Source organism: Vombatus ursinus, unplaced genomic scaffold (genome assembly GCF_900497805.2).
Source record: "Vombatus ursinus unplaced genomic scaffold, bare-nosed wombat genome assembly UNPS02014770.1, whole genome shotgun sequence".
Taxonomy (NCBI): domain Eukaryota; kingdom Metazoa; phylum Chordata; class Mammalia; order Diprotodontia; family Vombatidae; genus Vombatus; species Vombatus ursinus.
This window is the reverse complement of record NW_020954548.1, coordinates 1,795,708-1,818,871: the sequence shown is the minus strand read 5'-3', so window position 1 is coordinate 1,818,871 and position 23,164 is coordinate 1,795,708. Positions and strand designations below refer to the sequence as shown.

The 23,164-nt window shown below is 39.4% G+C and overlaps 1 protein-coding gene across 2 annotated transcripts in view; it reads right to left on the bottom strand.

Annotated features, from left to right (window-relative positions):
- The window catches only part of LOC114043743 (BTB/POZ domain-containing protein KCTD5), a 94,854-nt gene that overhangs the window by 22,724 nt on the left and 48,966 nt on the right, over positions 1-23,164 (bottom strand). The window contains exons 2-6 of one of the 2 annotated variants that reach the window (XM_027862921.1): positions 20,084-20,192; positions 16,261-16,352; positions 9,739-9,834; positions 7,808-7,924; positions 2,498-2,623 (exon numbers count right to left, since the gene is read on the bottom strand). In XM_027862921.1, the coding sequence (XP_027718722.1) occupies positions 2,498-2,623; positions 7,808-7,924; positions 9,739-9,834; positions 16,261-16,352; positions 20,084-20,192 (540 nt within the window). The remainder of the gene's footprint in view (positions 1-2,497; positions 2,624-7,807; positions 7,925-9,738; positions 9,835-16,260; positions 16,353-20,083; positions 20,193-23,164) is intronic. The other variant, XM_027862922.1, reaches the window with a different exon arrangement.

The window sequence follows — 23,164 nt, the reverse complement described above, 5'->3', positions numbered from 1 at the left end:
CCTCATTATACACCCTTTACTGTAGCTGGCCTTGCCTAAAGCTCTAAACTGGTCCATATGGTTGTTGTGAACTATATGAAGCAAACAACTGGGGCTCATTTGGACCAATTAGGTCTCATGCAAACTTGAGGTTAGCTCACAAAGATGTTTCTAAATAGACTTCTAACAACATACAAAAAGCCACAAAATTTAAGATTTTGAGATAACATGCCAGCTTTTTAATCATATAATACAGTATTGGTCCAAATATAGGCTGCATTTCCCCCCTTAATTAGTATGTATACAAACTGTGACCTATAATTTGCATATCTATGTACAATTTTAGCTTCCAAAACCTTTTTCTTTTGGGATTATGGAATAAATAAGACAATTGGTCTAGATATCTTGTTGCATTTCTTATACTAAATACAAAGATTCAGAATTCAAATCTGTGAAAGTGGCTCATGCCACTTTCGTGTTCCTTGGAATCTCTTCCCCTTCCTAACCTTCTAGTAAAATCATACCCATTCTTCAAGATCTAAAGTACATTAAACCCTCATGAAACTTTCTGTCTACTTCAATCCAAAGTTTTATCTCCGTTCTCTGAATTACTTTTGTACTTATTAACTACAACAAATATTTTGGCATGTCAATCATATAATGTCTTGAATTACTGCCTGTTTGATATGTGTAAGACATCTCCTCAGCAAAATACCCACTACATCTGATTCGAAGTACACAACTGTAAAATGAACACTTGTTGATTCACCTCAGACCCAAATGTGTTCTCTGCGCACTTGGCCAAATGGAAAAATAAAACATCTCAATTCCATAAATCTTTGCAAGAAATATCATGATGTAGGCTCATTCTAGACTCCACTAACAACCAGACTGTTTGATAACCCTCAAAATTTTGGTTACCAATTCCAACTCCCTGCCCACTGGATGAGTAACACATTTAAGAAATAGGTGGTCATCCACTTTCTAACTTGAATACCTCTAGTTATAGGGGACTCACTGGAGCTACCCAGGAAGCAGAGCATACCATCTTTAGACAGCAGTAATTACAGAAATTGGAATTTACAGAGGATTACAGGGAAGGGCAGAGACTTAAAATAAGTACCTATTTACAGCAGCTGGTATTCAAATACAAGAATATAAACATATGCTAATGATGCATGTAAGGCTCTATGGGCAACGGACAAAATACCAAGTTTTTGTACAAGTAAGTCTGGCTCAAATAGTTTGCCAACCATTTTGGTGGTTTTCAGGTACAAAAGAGGTATCCTTCCGCCCCTAAGGTAAAATACATACACTTTTGATATTATTTACAGAAATACATCCTGTATTTCCCTACTGTCAGACATTCTCACTGATTTGAGATTTGCCCACAGAAAGCAAGGGCACCCTTACACCAAGTGAGAAAGCAATGCAGAGCTTTTGCAGAACCCATGCTTACCTAGGTAAACAAATTTGGAAGATTACATTTCTAGAAGTAACTGAAACACGTTTTTAGGTTATAAACAAAAAGATGCTGGATAAATGGGTTGGTCTTGGAAGCTAGAAGTTGGCAATGTGATATGGTAGAACAAGCACTTGACCTGTAGTAAGGAATCTTGGGTTCAAGCCCCAACTTTACTATTAACCAGTGGTATAACCTAGGCTGAGTCATTCCTTTCCCTAAGCCTCAGTTTCCTCATCAATGAACAGAGAGACTACTATTTGCACTACTTCACAGATTTGTTGTGAGGATCAAAGGGGTAATGAACATAAAACAGCATGTAAATACAAGTTGTCACTACTAGCATGAACAGATAAGAACACCTCCCCATAGCTTCTGAAAATCAATAGAATTGTTTTAGGAAAACAGCCATCTTGTAAATAATGTGACAACTATAGGGCAATGGAAAAAAGGTACATTAACGTAAGTGGGCAGATCGGAAAGGTTAGCAACTAAATGCTAACAATAAGATGAAATAAAGCTAATAAAATGGGGGGAAAGAACTGTATTTTTAAAAATAATACTTTATGAAAAGCATCCCTTGTGTAATAGACACAGAACTGACCCTCAGAGTCAGGAAGACTTGGGTTCACGTCCCACAAATGGCACATCCTGGCTGTGTGAGCCTGGGCAAATCATTGGAGCACCTCTCCCTGTTCTAGGCAACTCTGCTAAAGGAAGAGCTGCAGAGAAGGGGCTGACCTGCACTGGGAGAGGGAGTTCCCTCTTCCAGTACCATCACATGTCCCCACACCAAGTATTCTTACAGGCCATCATGACAGAAATTAAGACATTTTTTTTGGTAGACTATAACTCCAAGACCTTCAGAGATCTAGGATTACACAGTGAGTACATAGTGAATATACCTTCTCTCCATAAGATACATACCATAAGTCCCCCCATGAGGCCTTCATGAATTGCTGTGACCCCCAAAAATTCATTCTTAGTAGCCCACCTTCTGGTAATGACCTCCTGACACTCAATATCCCTTTCCTTCCCTCTTCGCCAATAACCTACCTTAGCCTTTTCGCTGGGTTCACTGGTTGTGCCATAAGAGGTATTATGCAACTCCTTGGAGACAACACAAAGAAATTCAGCTTGGTCTTCATTTCCATAGTTATAAGATGAACCAATACTGACCAGCTAGAAGAAGATAAACAGTGAGTCATAAATCAGCAGAAAAAGAAATTCTTCCTTTTCCCACCTTATCATTGACCAATTCAATGACCTCTTCCCCCAGGAAAAACCCAAAGCTGATCCATAACCCTTGGAGACTTCTGATATTGGAATATTATCTATTTCAGGGTAAGGTCTAATTCTCAGATGTAGTGGGTAGCCCTTTCAGTTAGTCAACATCCCCAGGAGACCAGATTACAGTTTTATCTAAAATATACCTCAAGTAAATAGAGAAATCAAGGAGAAAGAATGCTTTTGAGAAGATATTTTTTAACGAATTCATGGAAAACAACTTCTTTAAGTATACACACACAAACTCTCCCTTCTCAGGGCCACATTATTTATTTTTAACATGTCAGGACATGCTCCTTCCCCCACTGGAACATTCAGCTTTATAATTATCTCAATTTTTCTAACTGGACCAGGAGGAGACCATTCAACACCACAAGGGAGATTGGGGAGGAAGGAAAAAAGGATGGGGGATAAAAGCAATAAGAGGATGTTTTAAGTAATCCAGCCATTCAGCAATCAGGTCTAGGGTAGCAACTGAACCACACCTCTAAGCAAGGCAATGCCATCCAAGCAATAAATCCAGGAGGCTGCTCCAAAACAAGAATGTTACACAAACAAGTTAGTAATAGAACTGTTCTATTTGCTCTTCTTTACGAGGCATTACTGCAGAACTTTCTGAGTTTTCTAGCCCCAAGGCCAGAAAATGCAGAGGGAATCACAGAATGGTTTACCCAAGGATTTGAAGAGTAAGTTGTATCAGTGATGTCACACCACCACAGTGTGTGCCTTCACTTAAGAGTCAATGGGGTAGAGTGGGAAAAGGAAGGAACAAGCAGTCAGGAACACCAGATTCAAGTCTTGGCTCGCTCATGGTAACTTAATTATGCAGCCATGGGCACACTAGGCACTCAACTCTGGGCCTCAATTTCCTCCACTATAAAGTAAAAAAGTTGGACCACACAATTTCCTTTTAGCTCTAACATCTTATGATTCTATGAAGCTGCAATGAATCTTTGGCTCAGAGGTAGTATAAGAAACATTAGTGTAGAAAAAAAATCTTCATGTTGAAAACCTTTCCATATTTCCTTCCAAGGTGTGGGCATCAGGAAACAATTCTGAGCCACATAAGAAGAGCGAGCTGTTTGCACTGGCAGTCTACATCCATCCATCAGACAACCTGTGAGCTCCTTGAGGGCAGGGACTTTGATGCTTTATTTTTATAACCCCAGCTCCCAGCACTCACAGTAGGTATATGAGGAATATTTGTTCAATTAAGCTGAACTTATATTATGGAGCAGAAAAAACCTCAGATGGGAAGAAACATCCAATGGAGGGGGAAGTCAGACCTGAAGCATGAGTTTGCGGGCTTCCCCAATAACCCTTGAGAGAACTGATCTTAAGTCAGTCAGTATAGCACATAAGTTGTCTCTGTTATGGGGACCCAAAGAGAAAAAAAGGTATTTTCAGTCAAATTTACTTCTAGAGGTCAAAGGATAAGCATAGATTTTGCCCTAAAACTAAGGGTGTGTCCTTAAACTAGCTTCACAAAAAATTTGGACTACGTCCAATTCATAGACAAAAACAAGCCTCCTCAAAGGATGAGAAGAACTGCATATTAAACATTAAACTTCCAGCAAGAATCAACGGCATATTTGCTAAGCTCCAGAGTGGGCTAAAAGGGCCAGCTACTCCAGGGTAATAAATTATACTTGCATTAGGCACATGCTAAGTGGCCTAGAAGGAGGGCAGCCAGTACCACTCTGGCCAATTCCAAAAGTGGTCACGATACAGGAGTACTTCAGTCCATCAGAGACTAAAACCAATACTTCAATGGCAGTAAATCCATATCCTCATAAAGGGGCAAGGATAAAAGCAGATGATACACAAGCTGGGTGGAAGAATGTGAAACTGCTGAACTCTCTACTACACTGGGAATGTGTGAAAAAGGAGTGAGAGAAGACGTGGGAAGAACAGGCAGGGAGCGAAATATTTCAGTGAGCTCTCTGTTCATTTGAGGGAACTGAAGTTAAAATCTTGGCAAAGTTAATAATAACTATTTTGGTGTCAGTCTTCCTTTGTGATCTTCAGAAAACCACCCAACAACCTGCTGCCTCTCCTCAAAAAGAAGGAAAGAACAGCAGGGGTAGCTGCTGCCCGACTGGTAGTAGAGAAAGATGAAAAGCAACGGGGCCTGGGTGCAGAAGGGCCTCAAGATATGGAGAAACCACTTTACATCCCTGCTTTAAAACAGAGGCTACATTAGCACCACACTCTCAGAGTTAGAAGGGACTTCAGTGAAGCATGAATCTATCCCTAACAAGTAGGCATCCAACTTCTGCTTGAATTCCTTTAGAAGTAAAGAACTCACTACCTCCCATCTTCTCCATGCCCTGCCCTCCCCTCCCCCTACCTGAAGTAGCTCATTTGCTGCTCAATAGCAAAGATGGTTAGGAAGTTCCCTCTTATACCAAGCTAAAATCTCTCTCCCCTCCACTGCTATCCATCAGTGAGGATTATGGCTTCTGGGAAAAATCAGATTAAGTCTACTCCCATATAAAGCCCTACACTGGAGAATATAGATGTTCTCAAATAAAGGAGGGGAGGAAAAATTTATCTATTAACCAATTTTATTATGTGCAGGAAGTCTGAAATCAAGAGACCTGGGTCTAGACTGGTTCTGTACATGTGAACAAATCACATCTATTCTATAGTCCTCAATTTCCTCTTCTATAGAAAAAAAAAGGTTTGAACTAGTTAATTGCAACAACCAGCTCTACTACGCTATGATTTCTTATTCTAGTCCATGGAGGCGTCAGCTTACAAGAGATGGGGTTACGCCCCCTACCCCAGGATAGTTAGGTGCAGGACCTTCAACATCAAAACAGTCTTTCCTCCTCAGTGTCTGTGAGTACTTGGCCAAGGCCCAGATATTGATCTAAAAGGCCCAGAAAGATGGCCCCACTCTGCCTTAAATGACAGCTCCTTAGATGGTACTTCAATCTGATACTCTTAGCTCTTCATTTCCAGGAATTACAACATTTCCAACTAAACTAATTATAACTTTTCTAAATAAACTAATATATAAATGTTATCCCCAGGCTATGCTGGAAGGAACCAAAGAATGAGCTAGGAAAAGCCTATATAAAGACTCTGACTTGGAATTTAGAAGAGAAAAACAACCTATTTCCCCCAAAGAAGCCCTATGGACAATATCCACTGCCTTTGCCAAGATGTAGTGAAGAAAGATGCTTCAAGTAACATGGATAATTCTTCTTCCAGCTCTTGCCAAAAATCACACAGCCAAACTGACGAGGTAGCACCGTGAGAAGTGCAACATCAATGCTTAGACTCAGATTTGTCTGACCTAATTCAAGGAAGATGATCTGACATTCACATAATTCTGTCTTTAGAGAGAACTTCTTTGGGTAAGAAATGTGCTAATGTTTTGATATCAGATGACTAACACCATGGCTGCTGACTATTGAGATAGCTATTTTTGTTGAATTCTCTGGCTTTCTCTGAATAGCCCAGAATTTTGAAGAACATAATAAATGCAAAATCATGGAAACTGCAGATACAAAACTCCAGCTACAGTGTTCAACACGGTTCAATAGGAACCTCCTTAAACCAGTTTAAGTTTAAGAAGAGAATTAACTTCATTATGCTAAGTGGGCAGCAGACAAAGATGCAATTTATATGCTGAGGGTAACTAAGAAATAATACCAGTTTGGGGTAGGGCCAGTAAGAAAAGAGAACAAAACCCTTCAAGCCTTCAACTGTTCATTACATTCTAGCTTCAATATGGTTGAAGAGGTTAGGTGCCCAGAAACATAGGGCAGCACAACAGACGCAGCAATGGTTTTGGAGTCATTCAACCTGGGTTTCAGTCCTAGCTAAGCAAAAAATTTAAGATAATCACTCTGTGTGAATTGCCATAGGTTTCTTCACAAATAATAAAAATCCAGGAAAAAATCTGAAGCTTTGTCAAACCACAGACAAAGGCAATTAAAGTTTCCTTCAGGTCTTCAACCTTTTAATCCAGTTTGACTAAACTGATGTTTTTAGATTATTGATGGATTTCAATTATGCATCCTATTCCTGGATTACTATACTTGGTTATTATACATAAGAATCAGTCTTGAACTACAAACAGCTCAAAACAAATAAAAATCTGCTGGAGAATGGAGAACCGACTAGAAGATGCTGTGACAAATGCCTAGACTAGATTTAGAGAACCGGAGTTAGCAATAAGCTAACTTTGAGAGGCATAAAATGAATTTTTATGGGAATTAACTTGAAGAAGAATCAACTGCTCTCCCACCCAACTAACACTTTCGGCCTCATCACCTTCTTTCAAGCATCACTGTTTACATGATGATCATCCGGTCCAACCAGTACCTGAGCAGGAAGGCCCTCTACAACAACCAGGACAAGAGGTCAACCAACCAGCTTCAAATGAACCCCTCTTCAGAAAGGAGGAACTTACTACTCTGTCACTGAGGTTCTTTAAATGGGGAGGCTGGTGTGGTATCGATGGAAGAGTGACCGATGTGTGTGTCAAGAGAGAACGAGGTTCAAGTCTCTGCCCACGATACTTCCTAGATATAGATCCATGGGCAAGTCATGTGACTTCTTGTAAGCTGGGAATAACATCTGCAATACCTCACAGCCTTGTTGTAAGGATCAAATAGGACTTTTTAAAGGTACTTAGCAAACCTTACAATACTACATAAATTCAGTTGTTGTTGTTACAGTTATTGTTGTTATCCCGCTTCAGGGTGGGGTTAGAAGTCCCTTTTACCTCTGATTCTATGATCATGTACTCACCGTGCAGCAAAAGCTACACAAAGTCACAGTCTGAGAGAAGAAACACAATAAGGTTAAGTAACATGCAGAACTTGGATTCCTAAGATTTTCATTCTCTAAAAGGCCTTTTCTTTTCCTTTATGAGATGAACATTTGTAGGGTACCATTAAATCCCACAGACTAAAAGAAAGTGATAAGAAGCCAATGCACCTAAGGAAGCTGTGTAACCTGGAAGCAGCAAAAAAAAAAAAAAAAAAAAATTAAATGCAAGGCATTCATTCATGCAGGTTGTGGCAAGATGGGCTTGGTAGGGGGTGGAATGGTGGGACACACCTCACTGCAGCATTTCTGGAAACGTGTCTCCTCCCCTGTCACTTCCCGAGACACTATCAGCAGAAACTCTGACTGGTGGTGCCGGCCATAGCCAAAGGCAGGACCTATACTGACAAGCTGCAACAACCAATCAGAGCAAAACACAAACAGAAATCTTGGTGACGCTATAGCATTCAATGTCCCCTGTGTCACAAAAGGTATTGTCAACCTCTGTGACCCACATCCTTCTCCATGGTCATGAACATGCAAAATTTCCCAGAACAAGGATTCCAATGGTATTTCAGTGTGTGCAAACCCTTTGTATAACACTACAATGGGAAGACAGTCAGAAAAATAAGTTCTATTGGCCTTTGTTCCCCTTCCCCAAGTTTGATTTTAATGGCAAATCAGAGCACTCTACAAATATGATCAATTACTTCAAATGACTTGGGGATAAATTATCCCTTAACTAGGAAAGATGCTGTGGGAAACCAACAACTTTCTTCTTCCTGGGCAATGTAAGCAGGAAAACATAGCCTGCAGGAGTTGTAATAACACAGGACCAGACTACTTTAAGACACAAAAGAGTACCTAAAAGAAATTATCAATAGGATGGTCTTCCTGAACCCCCAAAAAACACCCCCCCAACACTAGACTGTCATCTATCTGAGGCAGGTAGTTCCATCCTCACTACCATGGATGCCCAGTCCAGTGTCTTATTTATAATAGGCATTCAATAAATAGCTATGGAATTGAACTGAAAGATAGGTCATTGAGAGCTGTAAGGGAAGACCATGATTTTTTTCCTATGTAACCAATAGCTCTTTGGCGGGGAAAGGGGAATCACTTAAAATTGAGTATCTTGGTTTCTCTGCATAAAAAATGGAAATAGAAATTATAGAATCATAAAAAAAAATTGCAATCTCAGAAGCAACAAGCAAGCATATGGATAAAAAAAATTATTGAAGACTATGCAAATAATAAAGGAAATAATGACAAATCATCACAATCTGATGCATGGAAACAATCTAGGATGAGAAGGAAAGGCAAGGAAAAAATATGGAGCTGGTATATAAAAAGTGAAAATCCAAAGAAACAATTTTTAGCAGAACAAATAAAAGGGGAAGAGAGTAGCACATAGTGACTTATTTGGCGAACTAATTTTACTAATAAAGAAGACAGCAAAATATTCAGTGACAACAAGAAAGTAAAGACAAAGAAGGAAGGGTATTTGACTTATACCAAGGACATAAAAGAATGGAAGAAAACCAAAGCAAAAAGCATTCCCCCCAACTCCCATAGCTGAAGTCATCAAAATTCAGCACACTGTTCCTTTGGGGGAAAGGCAGAAGGAAGGGGAAGCGAAAAGAGAGGGAAGGGCAGAGAAAAGAGGAAAGGGAGAAGAAAGGGGAAAGGAGAGACCAACTGGGGAAGAAGCCATCATAGTTTATTTCATTTCCATTAAGGGGGCATTACTAAGAATGGAACAGATTATGGAGAAGCAGAAAGGGAGAACACAAATGCTTTGAAATCGGCACATTAAGAAAGGAGCTTACAAAGATACTGCAGCAACAAAAAAGGATGAGAGTTCCCTAAATTGAAAGGCAACAGTTTTTCCCCATTTCTGATTTCTGTGGCTAATTCAACTGGGACAGACAGTAAAGGTGTTTGTTTTGTTTTGTTTTAATTCTCTACTTGCTGGCTTAAGGCACCTGAACCTTAAGATACACCTCATTGCCAGGAATCATTAAAGCAGTAATGAGGACATCGGAGGTGGAATATTCCATTACCAGTCCCCTGAGCCACCAGCCATTAAAACATAATACCTTTGCAATGAGAGTTTAGAAAAATCCACAGTATAAAACAGCATTACAGATAATCCAAACCACTCCAATTCTGTCACATTAAGAAAAAGAAGAGTAAGCTCCACCCTCTCCAACATTCCTCTTTACCTGCTCAAACTTCCAGCCATCAGACATGGTTGAAACCATTTGGGTGAGCTCTTCCTCTTGACACTGAAGCACTCTGTAGACATGCTTGGCTGGCACCTAGCAAAGAAAAATGCCATGTATTCAAAAGACTTGGACACCCCACAATCATCAGGAGGCACCATTTCTTCTACCTGGTATCTGCAAACAACAGAGGTTGGGCAACGAAGTTTAAACTCGGGTTGCCGTGGTATCTTGGGGGCCTGCTGAAATACAACGCTGAGGTGAGAATAAAAGGAATGGATTCACAAGATCAGAAGTAATATTAGTGATGGTGGCTTTTCTTTCTACTCTCTTATTTCTCCTTTGAAAATGTTTCTACCCAGTCATTTCAAAATAAAAAAAAAACAATGTTTCCAAATTCATAGGGCTTCTGCAGCTGGAAATGATCACATAAGCACTCAAGTTTATTTTAGTTCCAGAGAGAAAATTATCAGGTAAATAATCCTTTGAAATTGCCAATAAAGAATTCAATTATTAAGACCTTAGAAATCTTCCAAATATGTACTCTCCTCCATCAGAATGTGAGTTTCTTGAGAGCAGCAAATGTCTTGCTTTTTGATTTCTATCCCCAGTACTTGGCAAAGTAATTTGCATATAGCAGGTGCTTAATAAATGCTTCATTCATTCATATAATGTTAGCAATCAATATACTTTATTCCTACCATTTTAAAAAATGTCAAGTCTCAGGGAATTATGGATACACTGATCCTTTCCTATGTTCCAACATAGCTTTTTATTTTTTAAAGACACAAAAAGTTAGTATGGAAAAACTTTTTTTTTTTGTGAATTAGTTCTCTAGTAATTAGCTATGAACTCCAGGTATAAGCATAATTCAAAGTATAATGACTACTAGCTACTATAGAAATGCATTCCTCTTTATGTGACCAGGCCAGGCCAGGCCAGGCCAGGAGTATTTCGCTCTTACTAGTGGGAAATGCCATAACCAGGAAATCTAATCTGTCCTCATGCTGTGGATTCCTATTGAAAATCAGAATAGAAGAATGGAATGACCAGTGGGTTAGCAAAACTAGCCCATCCTGGATGTCCCATGAGAAGGGCTCACTGAGCTTCTGGTTGTCACATTAAGGACCCCTAAGAGCTAGCAACTAGAATCACCTGCTTCAAGGTATCACAGCTTCTCAAATAAGGACTTCAACCTGAGAGTTGCCTAACAAAAAAGAATTCATGATGGCTAAATTCTTTGTTGCTATATACAGTACCTGTATTCTATCTTCTCATTTTCACTGATTCTTATATTGAGGTCCTGTCTAATTACAATACAAACAGGGTCTCTTAATGTGTAAGGAAATAAATGGGAAAGAAAAAGGGGGGAAAACCTAAATGAGCTTAGCCCAATTAACTAGAAATAATGACGATGGCCTCCTTTTGAAAATAAATTTATCTCCTAAAGAATGGTAGAATAGGAAAAAAAGAAAAAATAAAAACTTGTGGAAGAAGACATATGTACAAAATTACATATTCATTATCTCATACATATTCATATGAATGTGCATTTTAAAAAATAAGCAACATACTTTTACAATAACAGCATTCTGAAGGAAATAGAAAGTGAGAAAGATCCTGTGGCTGAAAAGTAACCCTGGTATTGCTTTTATAATGATATCAGTGAGTTAGATTTCTAGAGCATCTTTTTTCCCCAATAGTTCATGGTACTCTGAGCTAGTCCCCAATTTACCAATGGATTATATGCCAAATGTTCATTTCTAATCCAGTTATATATCCAGAAACTCAGGAAACAGTTTCTCTAGAAACAATGCCATGAAGGGTAGTTTCCCAGATCAGTCCACAAAAGTCTTATCTTACCCATAATGCAACTGAGCTATAGGATGAACACAATATTTTTCCTAAGTTTTTTTAACTGACAATGCCAACCATACAGCTACCCCCATCTTTACACCCCACAAAAGCCCCGTCCAAACAAGCAATAAGGATTCTTCCTCTTTCCTTCCTCTATATAGCCATGGTGCCCTCCAGAGTCCTGTGAAGGAAAGGAGAGGGTTCTGGTGGTCAGAATGGAAGATTCAATGGCTTCTAGGATAACATGAGATCCATGGGGGAGGGAGAGTAAAAGGAGCAGCATAAGAAAAGACAATGGGAAACAGGGTTCCTGATACCATTGAGTATGACAGGGGCAGAATAAGCACAGAGGCCAGAGGTGGCGTGAGATAGGTGGGTAAGTTTTCCAAAAGCTAAGCTTACTGACAGGTAAGGGCTTTCAAAGGAGAAAGGATGGAGGCTTTCAAGGCAAACAAGGTAACAATGCTGCTACAACAGAGATGTATGGGAACAGGGATTAGGGTTAAGGTGGTAGCAGCTATTCACGAACAGGGATTTTGTATATATTAAGTTTTCTCAGGTAGAGTAAACTTTACACTTGATGGGAAAAAAGTACCGTACGGAGTGAGATTCCAAAGATGGCAGACTCATTGTGTAACCTTGGCAAGCTGCTTCTCCTGCGGAGACTTCAGTTTCCTTTTCAGTCAAATGAAGAAGTTGGATAACCCGAAAGGTTCCTTCCAGCTCTGATTGCTGGATCTTCCCACAAATATTTAAATAGCATGAAAGTGAAAGGTGGCAGTGTGTATGGAGTGGGAAGTAAACTAAAGGTTAAATATAAAAAAATTAAAAAATGAGACGGAAAAAAATGGACACATCTGGAGGCCAGGGAGACAGAAATTAGTCCATGTCCATAGAAATACCACAAAACATCAGGTAAAATGAAAGGAACCTCTAGGAGATGTGAGTGAAAAACTGTCTTCTCTCTTTTGAAGGGTATGGGGGGAAGTGGGAGGGTCTGACTTGGGAATTACAGGGAAATATTTCTAATGATATCCCATTCTTGTTCCTTCAAAATCACAACAATGTAGTTTTCCTGAGAAATAATAGTTCATGGGATGTGACACTGTCAAGAATGGTCAAAAAAGCTTTCACCTGGGACAGCTAGAGCACCGGCTCTGGATTCAGGAGCACCGAGTTCAAATGCGGCCTCAGACACATAACACTTACTAGCTGTATGAACCTGGGCAAGTCACTTAACTCCATTAAAAAACTTTCACCTGAGTGGTTTGATAATTATATATGGACATACCAGTAGCATTATGAATGGAAAATCAGAGAACAGCTGGAAAGCAATGGAAGGGTTTTTGGTAGTTTTGTTGTGGTTTTTTTAAAAGATGATTCCGACTCCACTATAACAGTGGTGACTTTAAGGAAATGAGCTGGCAGCCACTGCACTGTGAAGGCCCTGGCTAATAGCAGAGCTTGAATTGGCTAGATGGGAAGGGATCAGCTGTGCTTTCAACGGTAAAACTTCCGGGCTCAGGAACAAAGCCTAATGGTTTCGGTGCATTAAAAGATGCAGGGATAGAGCTTGGCACAAAAATACCTACTTAATGGACAGCCAGGGAGTCTCTACTAGTTTGGGTCAATGTTCATATCATGCCTCTGCTGTGATCGCTCAGGAACCTCTCCTCCTTTAAGAGCACTCTAACAAAATGTATCAGTATACAAACCATGATAGCCGTCTTGTACCTGTCACTGACTGGGTCATTCTATATGTGACTGGTTCACTGCCTTCCTCTCCTCCCCAAATCCTACCCTTATAACAGATTACCTCAATATTCATGCTCATGCTCCCCCAAAAGCCGCAGCTTTCCACTTTCCTCAAATCCTATGACCTATTTCCTCTGCTCTACTTGTCATAGAGAGATGATCATACCCTACATGTCACCATCAACCGCAAGTGTTCCACTTCCATGATCAAAAATGCTCTACTTGATCCTAACCTATCATTCTCTCTTTATGCTTCCCCCTAAACACCCCACTGTGACCTCCAATCCTTCTACTCCTCAGTAGGGATTATCCCTGCTCTGACTTCATTGTTCTCCTTTCCAAATCTCAATCCTACTGTTAATTGGTAGGACTACACACTGTCCTCCTCAACCTTTGAATCCCTTGTGCCCTTGGCCTATTGCTACTCATATTTTACCAGATCACACTCCTACTTACCTACTATTAAAAGGAGCTGGACAGCTTAGCAACTCTGATCAATTCAATGATCCGTGATAATTTCAAAGCACTCGTGATGAAGAATGCTATCCACCTCCAGAGAGAAAATTGATGGACTCTGAGTGCAGACTGAAGCATATTTTTTTTCCTCTCTCTCTCTCTCTCTTTTTTTTTTTTAACAACATGGCTAATGTTGAAATGTTTTGCATAACTTCATATGTATAATGGGTATCACATTTCTTGCCTTCTCAATGGGTGGGGGAGGGTATGAAGAAGAGAATTTGGAACTCAAAAATTTTAAAAAGAAAAAAAAAAAGCAGCAGCAACTTGAAAAAGTCATACAATTGAGCTACCTGTGTCTACTATAAATATATGCTCCTAACCCACCACTGGTCCAAAATTTCATATTTGTGTTGAAGGCACCACTATGCCTGCAGTCTCCCAGGTTCACAATCCTGACATTATTCTCAATTCCTCACTATCCCTCACTCCATAAACCCAATGAACTAGTTACCAAATCCTGCTCTTTTTTATTTTTGTGTCACTTACGTTTCCCACTGTATCCCTCCCTCCACCCCCTACCAGGGAGTCATCTCTTATAATAAAAAAAATAAGAGGAAGAAAAAAAGTTGAGCAAAACTAACCAATTTTGGCAAAGAGGGGAGCTGGCGGGGGGGGGGGGGGGCCCCCACAGAGAGAGGAGAGAGAAGCACAGAAAAGATGCTTTCTCATAGCTCTTCTTTGATACCAAACTTGGATATTATTAATTTGACAGCATTCAATTTTGACTGGTTTTTGGTTGTTCTTTCCGTTTACATTGTTGTAGTCATTGTATGCATGATTTCCTGTTCTACTTACTATATTTTAAGTCAGTTCATCAAAGTCTTTGTATTCATGTTTATCATTTCTTACACGACAAAAATATTCCGTTACATTCACATACCATAATTTCTTTAGTCCTTCCCCAATCAATGGGGTTCTATTTTGTTTCTAGTTTTTTGCTATCAAAAGTGCTGTTATAAATAATTTGGTATATATGGGGGCCTTCCATTTTGTCACTGACCTCCTTGGGGTACATGCCTATGTCTCTGGCTCAAAACGTATAGACACTTCAGTCATTTCTTTGCATAATTCCTAACTGCTTTCCAGAATGTTTGGACCAATTCACAGCTCCACTAAAAATGTATTACTATGGCTATCTTTCCATAACTCCTCCAATGCTGACAACTTCCATCTTCTGTCACCTTTGCCAGTTTGCAGAGTACAAGGTGAAACCTCAGGGTTGTATGGCAAATCTTGCCACAAAATCTCTTTCTCATTATTCACACAGGTCATCCTCAGCTCTCACCTGGACTATTAAAATAGCCTCCTAATCAGTTTCTTTGCCTCAAGCATCTCCCCACTCCACTCCATCCCCCACACAGCAGCCAGTGATTTGCCTTAAGCACAGGTGTAACTCCTTTACTCACACTCCAATGACTCCCTTCTGCCTCTAGGATTAGATATAAACTCCTCATTCTACATGACTCCCCTTTCCTTCTTGCCATTCCTTCTTCAGACTACTCCGTGTCCTACCTGGGCCTCTGCACTGCCTGTCCCAAGGCCAGAAAGGCTTTGTCCTCATCTGTCTCACAGAATCACTAACTTCCTTCAAGACTCAGCCCTAGTCTAGTACTTCCTTTTACACAAAGCCTTTCCTGGTCAACTACTAAGTACCCTCCCTCCTAAATTACCTTGTATTTATTTTGTATTACAAGTGTACTTATTTAAGCCTCAGATTCTGAACAGCTTAACTTCTGTTTGCCTCAACTGTAAAATAGAGATCATCACAGTACCTACCTCTCAGCAATGTCATGAAGATCAAATGAGATAATATTTGTAAAACCTTTGGCACAGTGCCTGGCACACAGAAAGCACTTAATAAATGACCATTCCTTTCCCCACCCCTCCTCCTTCCAGTGCCCAGCACATATATATATATATATATATATAAATAGACACTAAATAAATCCCAAAGTACAAGAAAAATAGCTGTAATACATAGCATTTTTCTGCCATCTAAACATGCAGACCATTTTTTTTCCATCAGTTTTGCCACTTTTTTTGTGATCTCTGGAACAATTCTATGAAGAAAAATAGCAGTGAAGATTTCCCTTCCCAAACATCCAATATGTGGCGTGTTCACATGTGAGCTAGAAGGCTCTCTCAAAAGAAAAAGAGTGATGATGACGATGTCACAAAGGGTTTGGTGGACTGGTTCATCAGGGACTGGAATGACTGAAGAGTGGAAAGAAACATTTTAAAACTTGTACAGCCACAATCCACAGGCCTCACTATTGAAGGCAGGACCTAAAGTAGGTCTGCCCAAAATCACTGGAGACCAGAAAAGAGTGAATCATATTGATGTCTTACCTCGGGAGTACAAAGACAGATTAGATTAGTCAGCAGCCTCACCTGTGATGTTTTGCTGTCTCGTTCTCTAATTTTGTCCTTTACAAGTTTTATTAGTGAAGTGATGTTATAAAATTCAGCTTCCTCCAGCACTCCTGGTGTGAGATTAAAAAAAAAAGTCATTTTTTAAGGAACTATGCATGAAGTTCATAAATTGTTTTTAGAAAAGAAAATGAAACGACTCCTTGGAGGCCATTCTTGGTTGACGTTTCTTTTAATAAAAATCAATTTTCCTTTGAGGAAACAGCTCTTCCCATCCCTTGACTTTTCCTCCATTTGGAGTCTCTCTACCTTAAAGGAAACTTCAAACCATGTCCAGAAGGACTGTACAAAATAGACTAAGTAGTTTCTTATAGATCATCAAAGAATAGCAAAACAATTCATACACATTCTTCAGAATGCAGACATTTGAGTGACAGGCAATCTGAATACCTGATTTAAGGCCAGAATAATAAAGAGAATAATAAAGTCTGTACTTCCTATTTCCCTGGGCAGCTACACAGAATATGATTTTTAAGTTGTAAAGCACTAAAGAAATTTGAACTCCCATCACTCTCACAGTACTTATCATTGTCAACATAAACAATACTGAATGGAACAATCCTCAAATTCAACAATAGTTAAGCACCTACTATGTGCAGGCCACTGTTCCACCCACTAGTGACACAGAGACAAAAATGAACTCTTCCCACACTGCAAGGAACTTACATTCTGCTGGAGGGGAGGGGCAGGCAAACAACAGATACCACAAATCTTTAAGTTTTGCCTGCCTGTGGAAGGAAATTCAAATCATCTACCAGGTAATCAGTACTGAAACATAGTCTAGAGTTTGTATCCTAACCCATGATGCTGGTATTAAAGTGAGCTCCCTCAACCAACAGAAATAGAGCATCAGCTGTTCCACAAATCTAGAAGGCTGCCCAGGGCACTAAGAGGTTAAATGATTGGCTCAGTGTCACACAGTCAGTATGTTTCAGATTTGGGACCATCCCATTGTTATGGATCTACTTTGTACAGCACTCTACAATTTTCAAATGGTTTTTCATTACACCTTTCACTTGGCTATGAATGAAGTGGCATTTTGTTGTTGGCGGGTTTTGTCATTTGTTAAAGAAACGGATGTTCCCCCCCATTCTTCAGTTCAAAAAGGGCAAGCTATATTTAATTTAAATAATAATAAACCCCAATTGGTTCACATATAAGACACTCAGAAAGAGCCATTATAATTCCCAAATGAACACCCTAAACTAAAGGGAGTCTTTTGCTCAGAAACATCCATTTTGACAATGTCTTTAAAAGATCTTTGTTTAGAAGAGATACTATAACATCAAGGGTTTTCCAAATTAAAGAAAACATTACTAGAAATATCACAAAAGCTTTAGAACTGAAAAGGTTTATCCTCCCAAAGAAATCGATTGTAGCTACAGAGTCTAAGTATCACTGCTGGGAAGAATGAAGACAGAATAACAAGAGTATTACAAGTTGTCCTTTTAGGCCATCTCAATAGGAAAGGCCTCACAATCTGAGGTGATCACCTCCAAGGCTGAGTTACAAAGCTGGTCAGCAAGGGTTGGGATTGAGTTTGATCTATGTATAGAGGATCTGGTTTCCAAGGCAACCATGGTTGCCATTAGCTAGGGTAAGGTAACACATTACACAGGAAAGACCCTTGGAACTAAGATCAAAAGACCTGGCCAAGTCCTGATGCTACCACTTACAGCTTTGTTACTCTCAGTCTCAATTTCCATATCTGTAAATGGCTGCACTTCCTACTACAGAGAGTTGTTGTGGGGATCAATGAGACAACTCAAGGGTACAAAGTAACTGATATTTATACACTTTATGTTTTACAAGGTGATGTCCTCACAATAATGCAAGCATTTTCCCCATCTTACAGATTTCCCCTTAATAAAAGGATTTGTTCTGTGAAGTTTGGATTCAGTCAAAGGGCCACACTTGAGGACCTAGAGGGCCACATGTAGCCTTGAGGCCACAGGTTCCTCATCTCTGTACTAAACCATATTGCTTTGTAATTATATGGCACTGTATAGTAACCCAAGATATCACTATTATTGGTATAGAACACAAAAAAGAAGTCAGCCCCCAGTATACTGGGAAGTTCCCCTATGGATGATTTATGGGAAAACACAGACAAAAATGACAGAGTAAGTAGGAATAAAGTGGCTGTGATCTTCATTAGTAGAGGAAATACAAGAAAATCACAGAACCAAAGTAATAAAGCATTTATAATAATTGTAATGATGACTATTATTTATTAGTTAATTCAAGTCCGAAAGTGTAGAGACCCACAGACACGATGCAAAGACACCATAAATTAGTAGTCTATAAAACACCAGAATTTGTTCCTAAAGCAATAATCACTCAAAGAGAGAAACAAATACAATGTATACATGGACAATGAAATGTTACAGGCTTGCTGTGCACAACAAGCTTCTTGGAGGCATATCTTGAAATGAAGAACAGAAATTGATAAATGTTAACTACTAGGAAGCAGTTCTGAGTATGAATCATATCGTAAAAAGATAAAAAAACATGACTGGTGGGCTTAGAAACAGGAGAAGAGGATAAGGTGAGACCTAAAATATAAATGGACTGGTAAACATTTTAGCTGTATGATAAAGAAAGATGAAGTAAAGAAATTGGTAAAGCTAGGAGTTATCTTCAACCATTAATTGTCTAATACGTGGAAAGCACTATATAAAGCAAAGAGATAGAACCTGAAAACTTGAACCATCCTGAGACATACCTGCCAGTATTTTTCCTAAGTTAAATATTAGTCTATTTAAATAGCATTTAAACACTACACTACACTTGCAAACATATAGTTTGATTTATAATTTCTTCTTCTTAGTGGTGGTATCAAACATTCGTGCTGTCACAGACATTCAAAGTGTCTTCTGCCACTTGCAAACATTTCTTTCAAACCAGTCAGGAAATGCGGGTCAAATACAGTATCTAAGTATGATGTCTTCATTATCTATTTTTATCCAAAGAATCTATGAAATGGCATAGGAGCTCTCTCTTTCCAAACAAACTTCTAGAACCACTACTTTTTAATATGGACTCTGAAATTAACTGAGGTCAAACCATGATCATAAGCATTCCTGGTTGAAGAAATCTAAACAGAATTTAAAAGTATATTCCTATTTCAAATGATCTGGAACATTTAATTCAGAAAGGTACTTTGGAAACCTACATGAATGTAAGCTGTTATTATCTGAAAAATCATTCACTTGTTCAAAGTACTAAGATTCCAGACTCTATCTTAACTTACTTATATTTAAGAACAAGAGTATGTCTACCACCAAGGTTACGAATTTCAAATCAAAAAGCGAATTGAGGGGGCAGCTAGGTGGCGCAGTGGATAGAGCACCAGCTCTGAAGTCAGGAGTACCTGAGTTCAAATCCGGCCTCAGACCAAACACTTGACACTTACTAGCTGTGTGATCCTGGGCAAGTCACTTAACCCCAATTGCCTAAAAAAAACAAAAAAACAAAAAAAACAAAAACAAAACAAAAAGTGAATTGAAACAACCTACTCATTATCAGTTCATGCTAAGAACTACTACTACCATATTTTAAACCCTCGCAAGAAGAACTTCAATCTGGCATCACCATATTATTCTGATAGACAGAGAAGGATGCAAAGTCTGAGATGTGAGTGCCTGGCCTAGTCTAAAAGACCCTTCCCTTCCAGGAAGCAGGGTATTAATTAGCATTTTTGTCTTAGAAACATTATGAGGACCCCAGTCACTCTGACCTTATTTCATCAAGGGAAACATGAAGCACAAAGTGTTCAACTTACCCTCCTCTGCGAGGTCCTTATTAATAACCAGTTTTCCATGTCTCAAATAGTTCAGGACTGGCCCAAAATAGGTGGGATCTCTGTCTATTAAATAGGCACCTGTTTCATCCTACAATAAACAAAACATTGGTGAAATAAATTCCAATCAATTCAATAAACATTAAGGATCTAATACATGCATAACATTAAGCTAGGTAAAAGGTACCACCAAAGTGGTCTGAACTTGTCCCTGTTCACAAAATCATAAAGTTGGAGGGAACCTCAAGTCACCTATGATCTAGGCCAACCTATTCCTGAATGAAATTCAACCTCCATTTGAACTCTTCCAATGAGAAGGAGCTCATTATTTATCATGAGGCAGCCCATTCCACTTTAGATAATGCCAATTAATTGTTATAAAGATTTCCTGTCTTTGAGACTAAATTTTCCTCCCCTAAACTTCAAACCATTGTGGCTACCTCAGCCCTTTGGGGTAAAGCTGAATAAATCGAACCCTCACATACATGCACCACTAAACTTCGCCTCAGTGGTCTTTTCTTCCTGTTAAACAGTCACAGACCCTCTAACAGCACAGTGTCATGGCCCCTCTATATGCTAAGCACCTAATTAGTATCATTCCTAAGATGTGGCCCCTGGAACAAAACACAATATCTAAGATGTGTTCTGACCAGGCAAGAGCACAACAGGACAATGGTCTTCCTTATTCTAGATGCTCTGATTTCTTTAATGTAGCCCATGATCACATCAGCTCTACTGGCTGCTTTGCACACTGATGACTTGAACTGAACTTAGAAACACCTTCACAACTCTTTCATACAATCTTGCTGAGCCATGTCTTTCCCATCTTATATCGTGTAGTTGCTTTTTTAGATCAACTCTGCAATATTGTCCAGTATTACCCAGGAGTTTAGACAGGCAACATGGCATACAGACTAAGTAGTCAAAAGACTTCGGTTCAAATCCTACCTCTGACAATACTAGCTGGGTGAATATGGGCAATTTCCCGGTTAACTTTTCAGTGTGCCAAGCAACTCTCTAAGACTCTAACTAACAGATAAGTTGCTGATCTTCATCTGTGGAGGTAGTTTTCCTTTCTGGGAATTCCTTATACCAATGAATCTATAAATCAGGACCAAAAGTAAAAGTGAAAATTAGAAAGGACTATTCATCTAGTCCATAGGTTCCCAAACTTGTTTGGCCTATTGCCCCTTTTTCTTTCTTTCTTTCTTTTTTTTTTTTTTTTGGCTAGGCAATGGGGTTAAGTGACTTGCCCTGGGTCACACAGCTAGTGTCAAGGGTCTGAAGCCAGATTTGAACTCAGGTCCTCCTGACTCCAGGGCCAGTGCTCTATGTACTGCACCACCTAGCTGTCCCTATCACTCCTTTAAAAAAAAAAAAAATTACTCTGTGCCCTCCCTCCCCCGGAAATCTTACAAACCAGGAAAGAAGTCTATATTAAGTGTACAATTGCACCCAAGGCTACTACTGCCCCACCCTGGATCATTCCAGCGCATTCCAAGCGTGGAATTACCCACTTTGGGAACCTTTCAATTCTAGTCCTACCTCTTGATTTTAGAGATAAAGAGAGAAACCCAGAGAAGTAAATTACCTAAGCAAGCTCATACAGGTAAGCAGTAAGTAGCAGGGGTGGGATCTGAACTCAGTGCTCTTTCTATTAAATCACACTGCCCCTAGAATGAGTGAAGGAACATAAGGCAAGGCTGGGCACTTATACAGGTGACACAGAAAGACAGATTGTAGAGGTCCTTGAACACCAAAACCAGGGCCTTAAATTCAAGCAAGTTCCAGCAATAACATTTCTGTGTAAGTGTCACAGTCATAAATTAGAAATATTACTTAGGCACGATGTAGAGGGTGGGTTGGAAAGAGAACAGACTGGAAGCAGGAAGCCTAGTAAGGAATTAGATCATTAAGTTTGCCAATGAATTCCCTAGAATGAACATTTAAAATGTATACCCTTTGTTACTCTGAAAGATTATGTGATTTTCCTCTGAGTATTCCCTTCTATGCCTCAACCAACAGGCTCCATGAAGTCTTGTGGCCAAGAAACTTAGAGGCAGACTTTCTGGTGATGAGCTTCTCAGAACATAGGCTGGTCCCTGAACATCAGATACAAAATTGGTTATGGAGTCTGCATTCAAGGCTCCTCCAATTTCAAAGGACTTGCCAGAGCTTTTATTCCACTAGAATAGCTTATAGATCTAATGTGAACTAATAAATGAGTATGCCATTTCTAAGAGGCCAAAATCAGTTTATGAAGTCACATGAATAATCTTTATTTGGAGTAAATTTTGCCTCGTAAGGAATGTGCAGTGTACTAGCTATCTCAAATCATCAAATTTCTGAATCTTATTGTGCTACACAAGGTAAAGTAGATACACTCCATTTCTTAGTTAAGAAGACTTACTTAATAGAAACCTATAGTCCTGTGGGAGGCTAGTGAGGGAGGCAAGACAAGACACCTCCCCCTTAGGAGCCCACCTATCTATGAAATTATTCACAAGAATAAGATGGGGAAATTTGCAAGGGGACCACAATTCACTTATTTTTCCTTATTTCTATTCTGGTGGAGGTTGTAGTTTTTTACCATCTTACAGGTCACCAAATTAATAAAACTTAAATTCTTCATTCATAAATGTATAAATTACATTATAAATTCTTAAGAGTGCATGAACCATTTGGTTTAACTTCTGAATAGCACTGAAAAGGTGCTAAGAGGGCAATATGATTTATGTTCTGATTTTTTTCTGTATTTTGTAAAGGTACTGAATGAGGATTCACTGACATTCAGTTAAAAGACCTAAGAAACTAAGGATACTTAGCCCAGATAAAGAAGACTTCTTGTTGTTGAGCCGTTTCAGCCATGTCTGACTCTTCGTGACTCATTTGGGGCCTTCTTGGCAAAGACACTGGAGAGGTTTACCATTTCCTTCTCCAACTCACTGGACAGATGAGGAAACTGAGGCAAACCGGGTTAAATGACTTGCCCGGGGTCACACAACTAGTGAGAGCCTGAGGGTGGATTTTGAGGAAGATGAGTCTTCCTGATTCCAAGCCCAG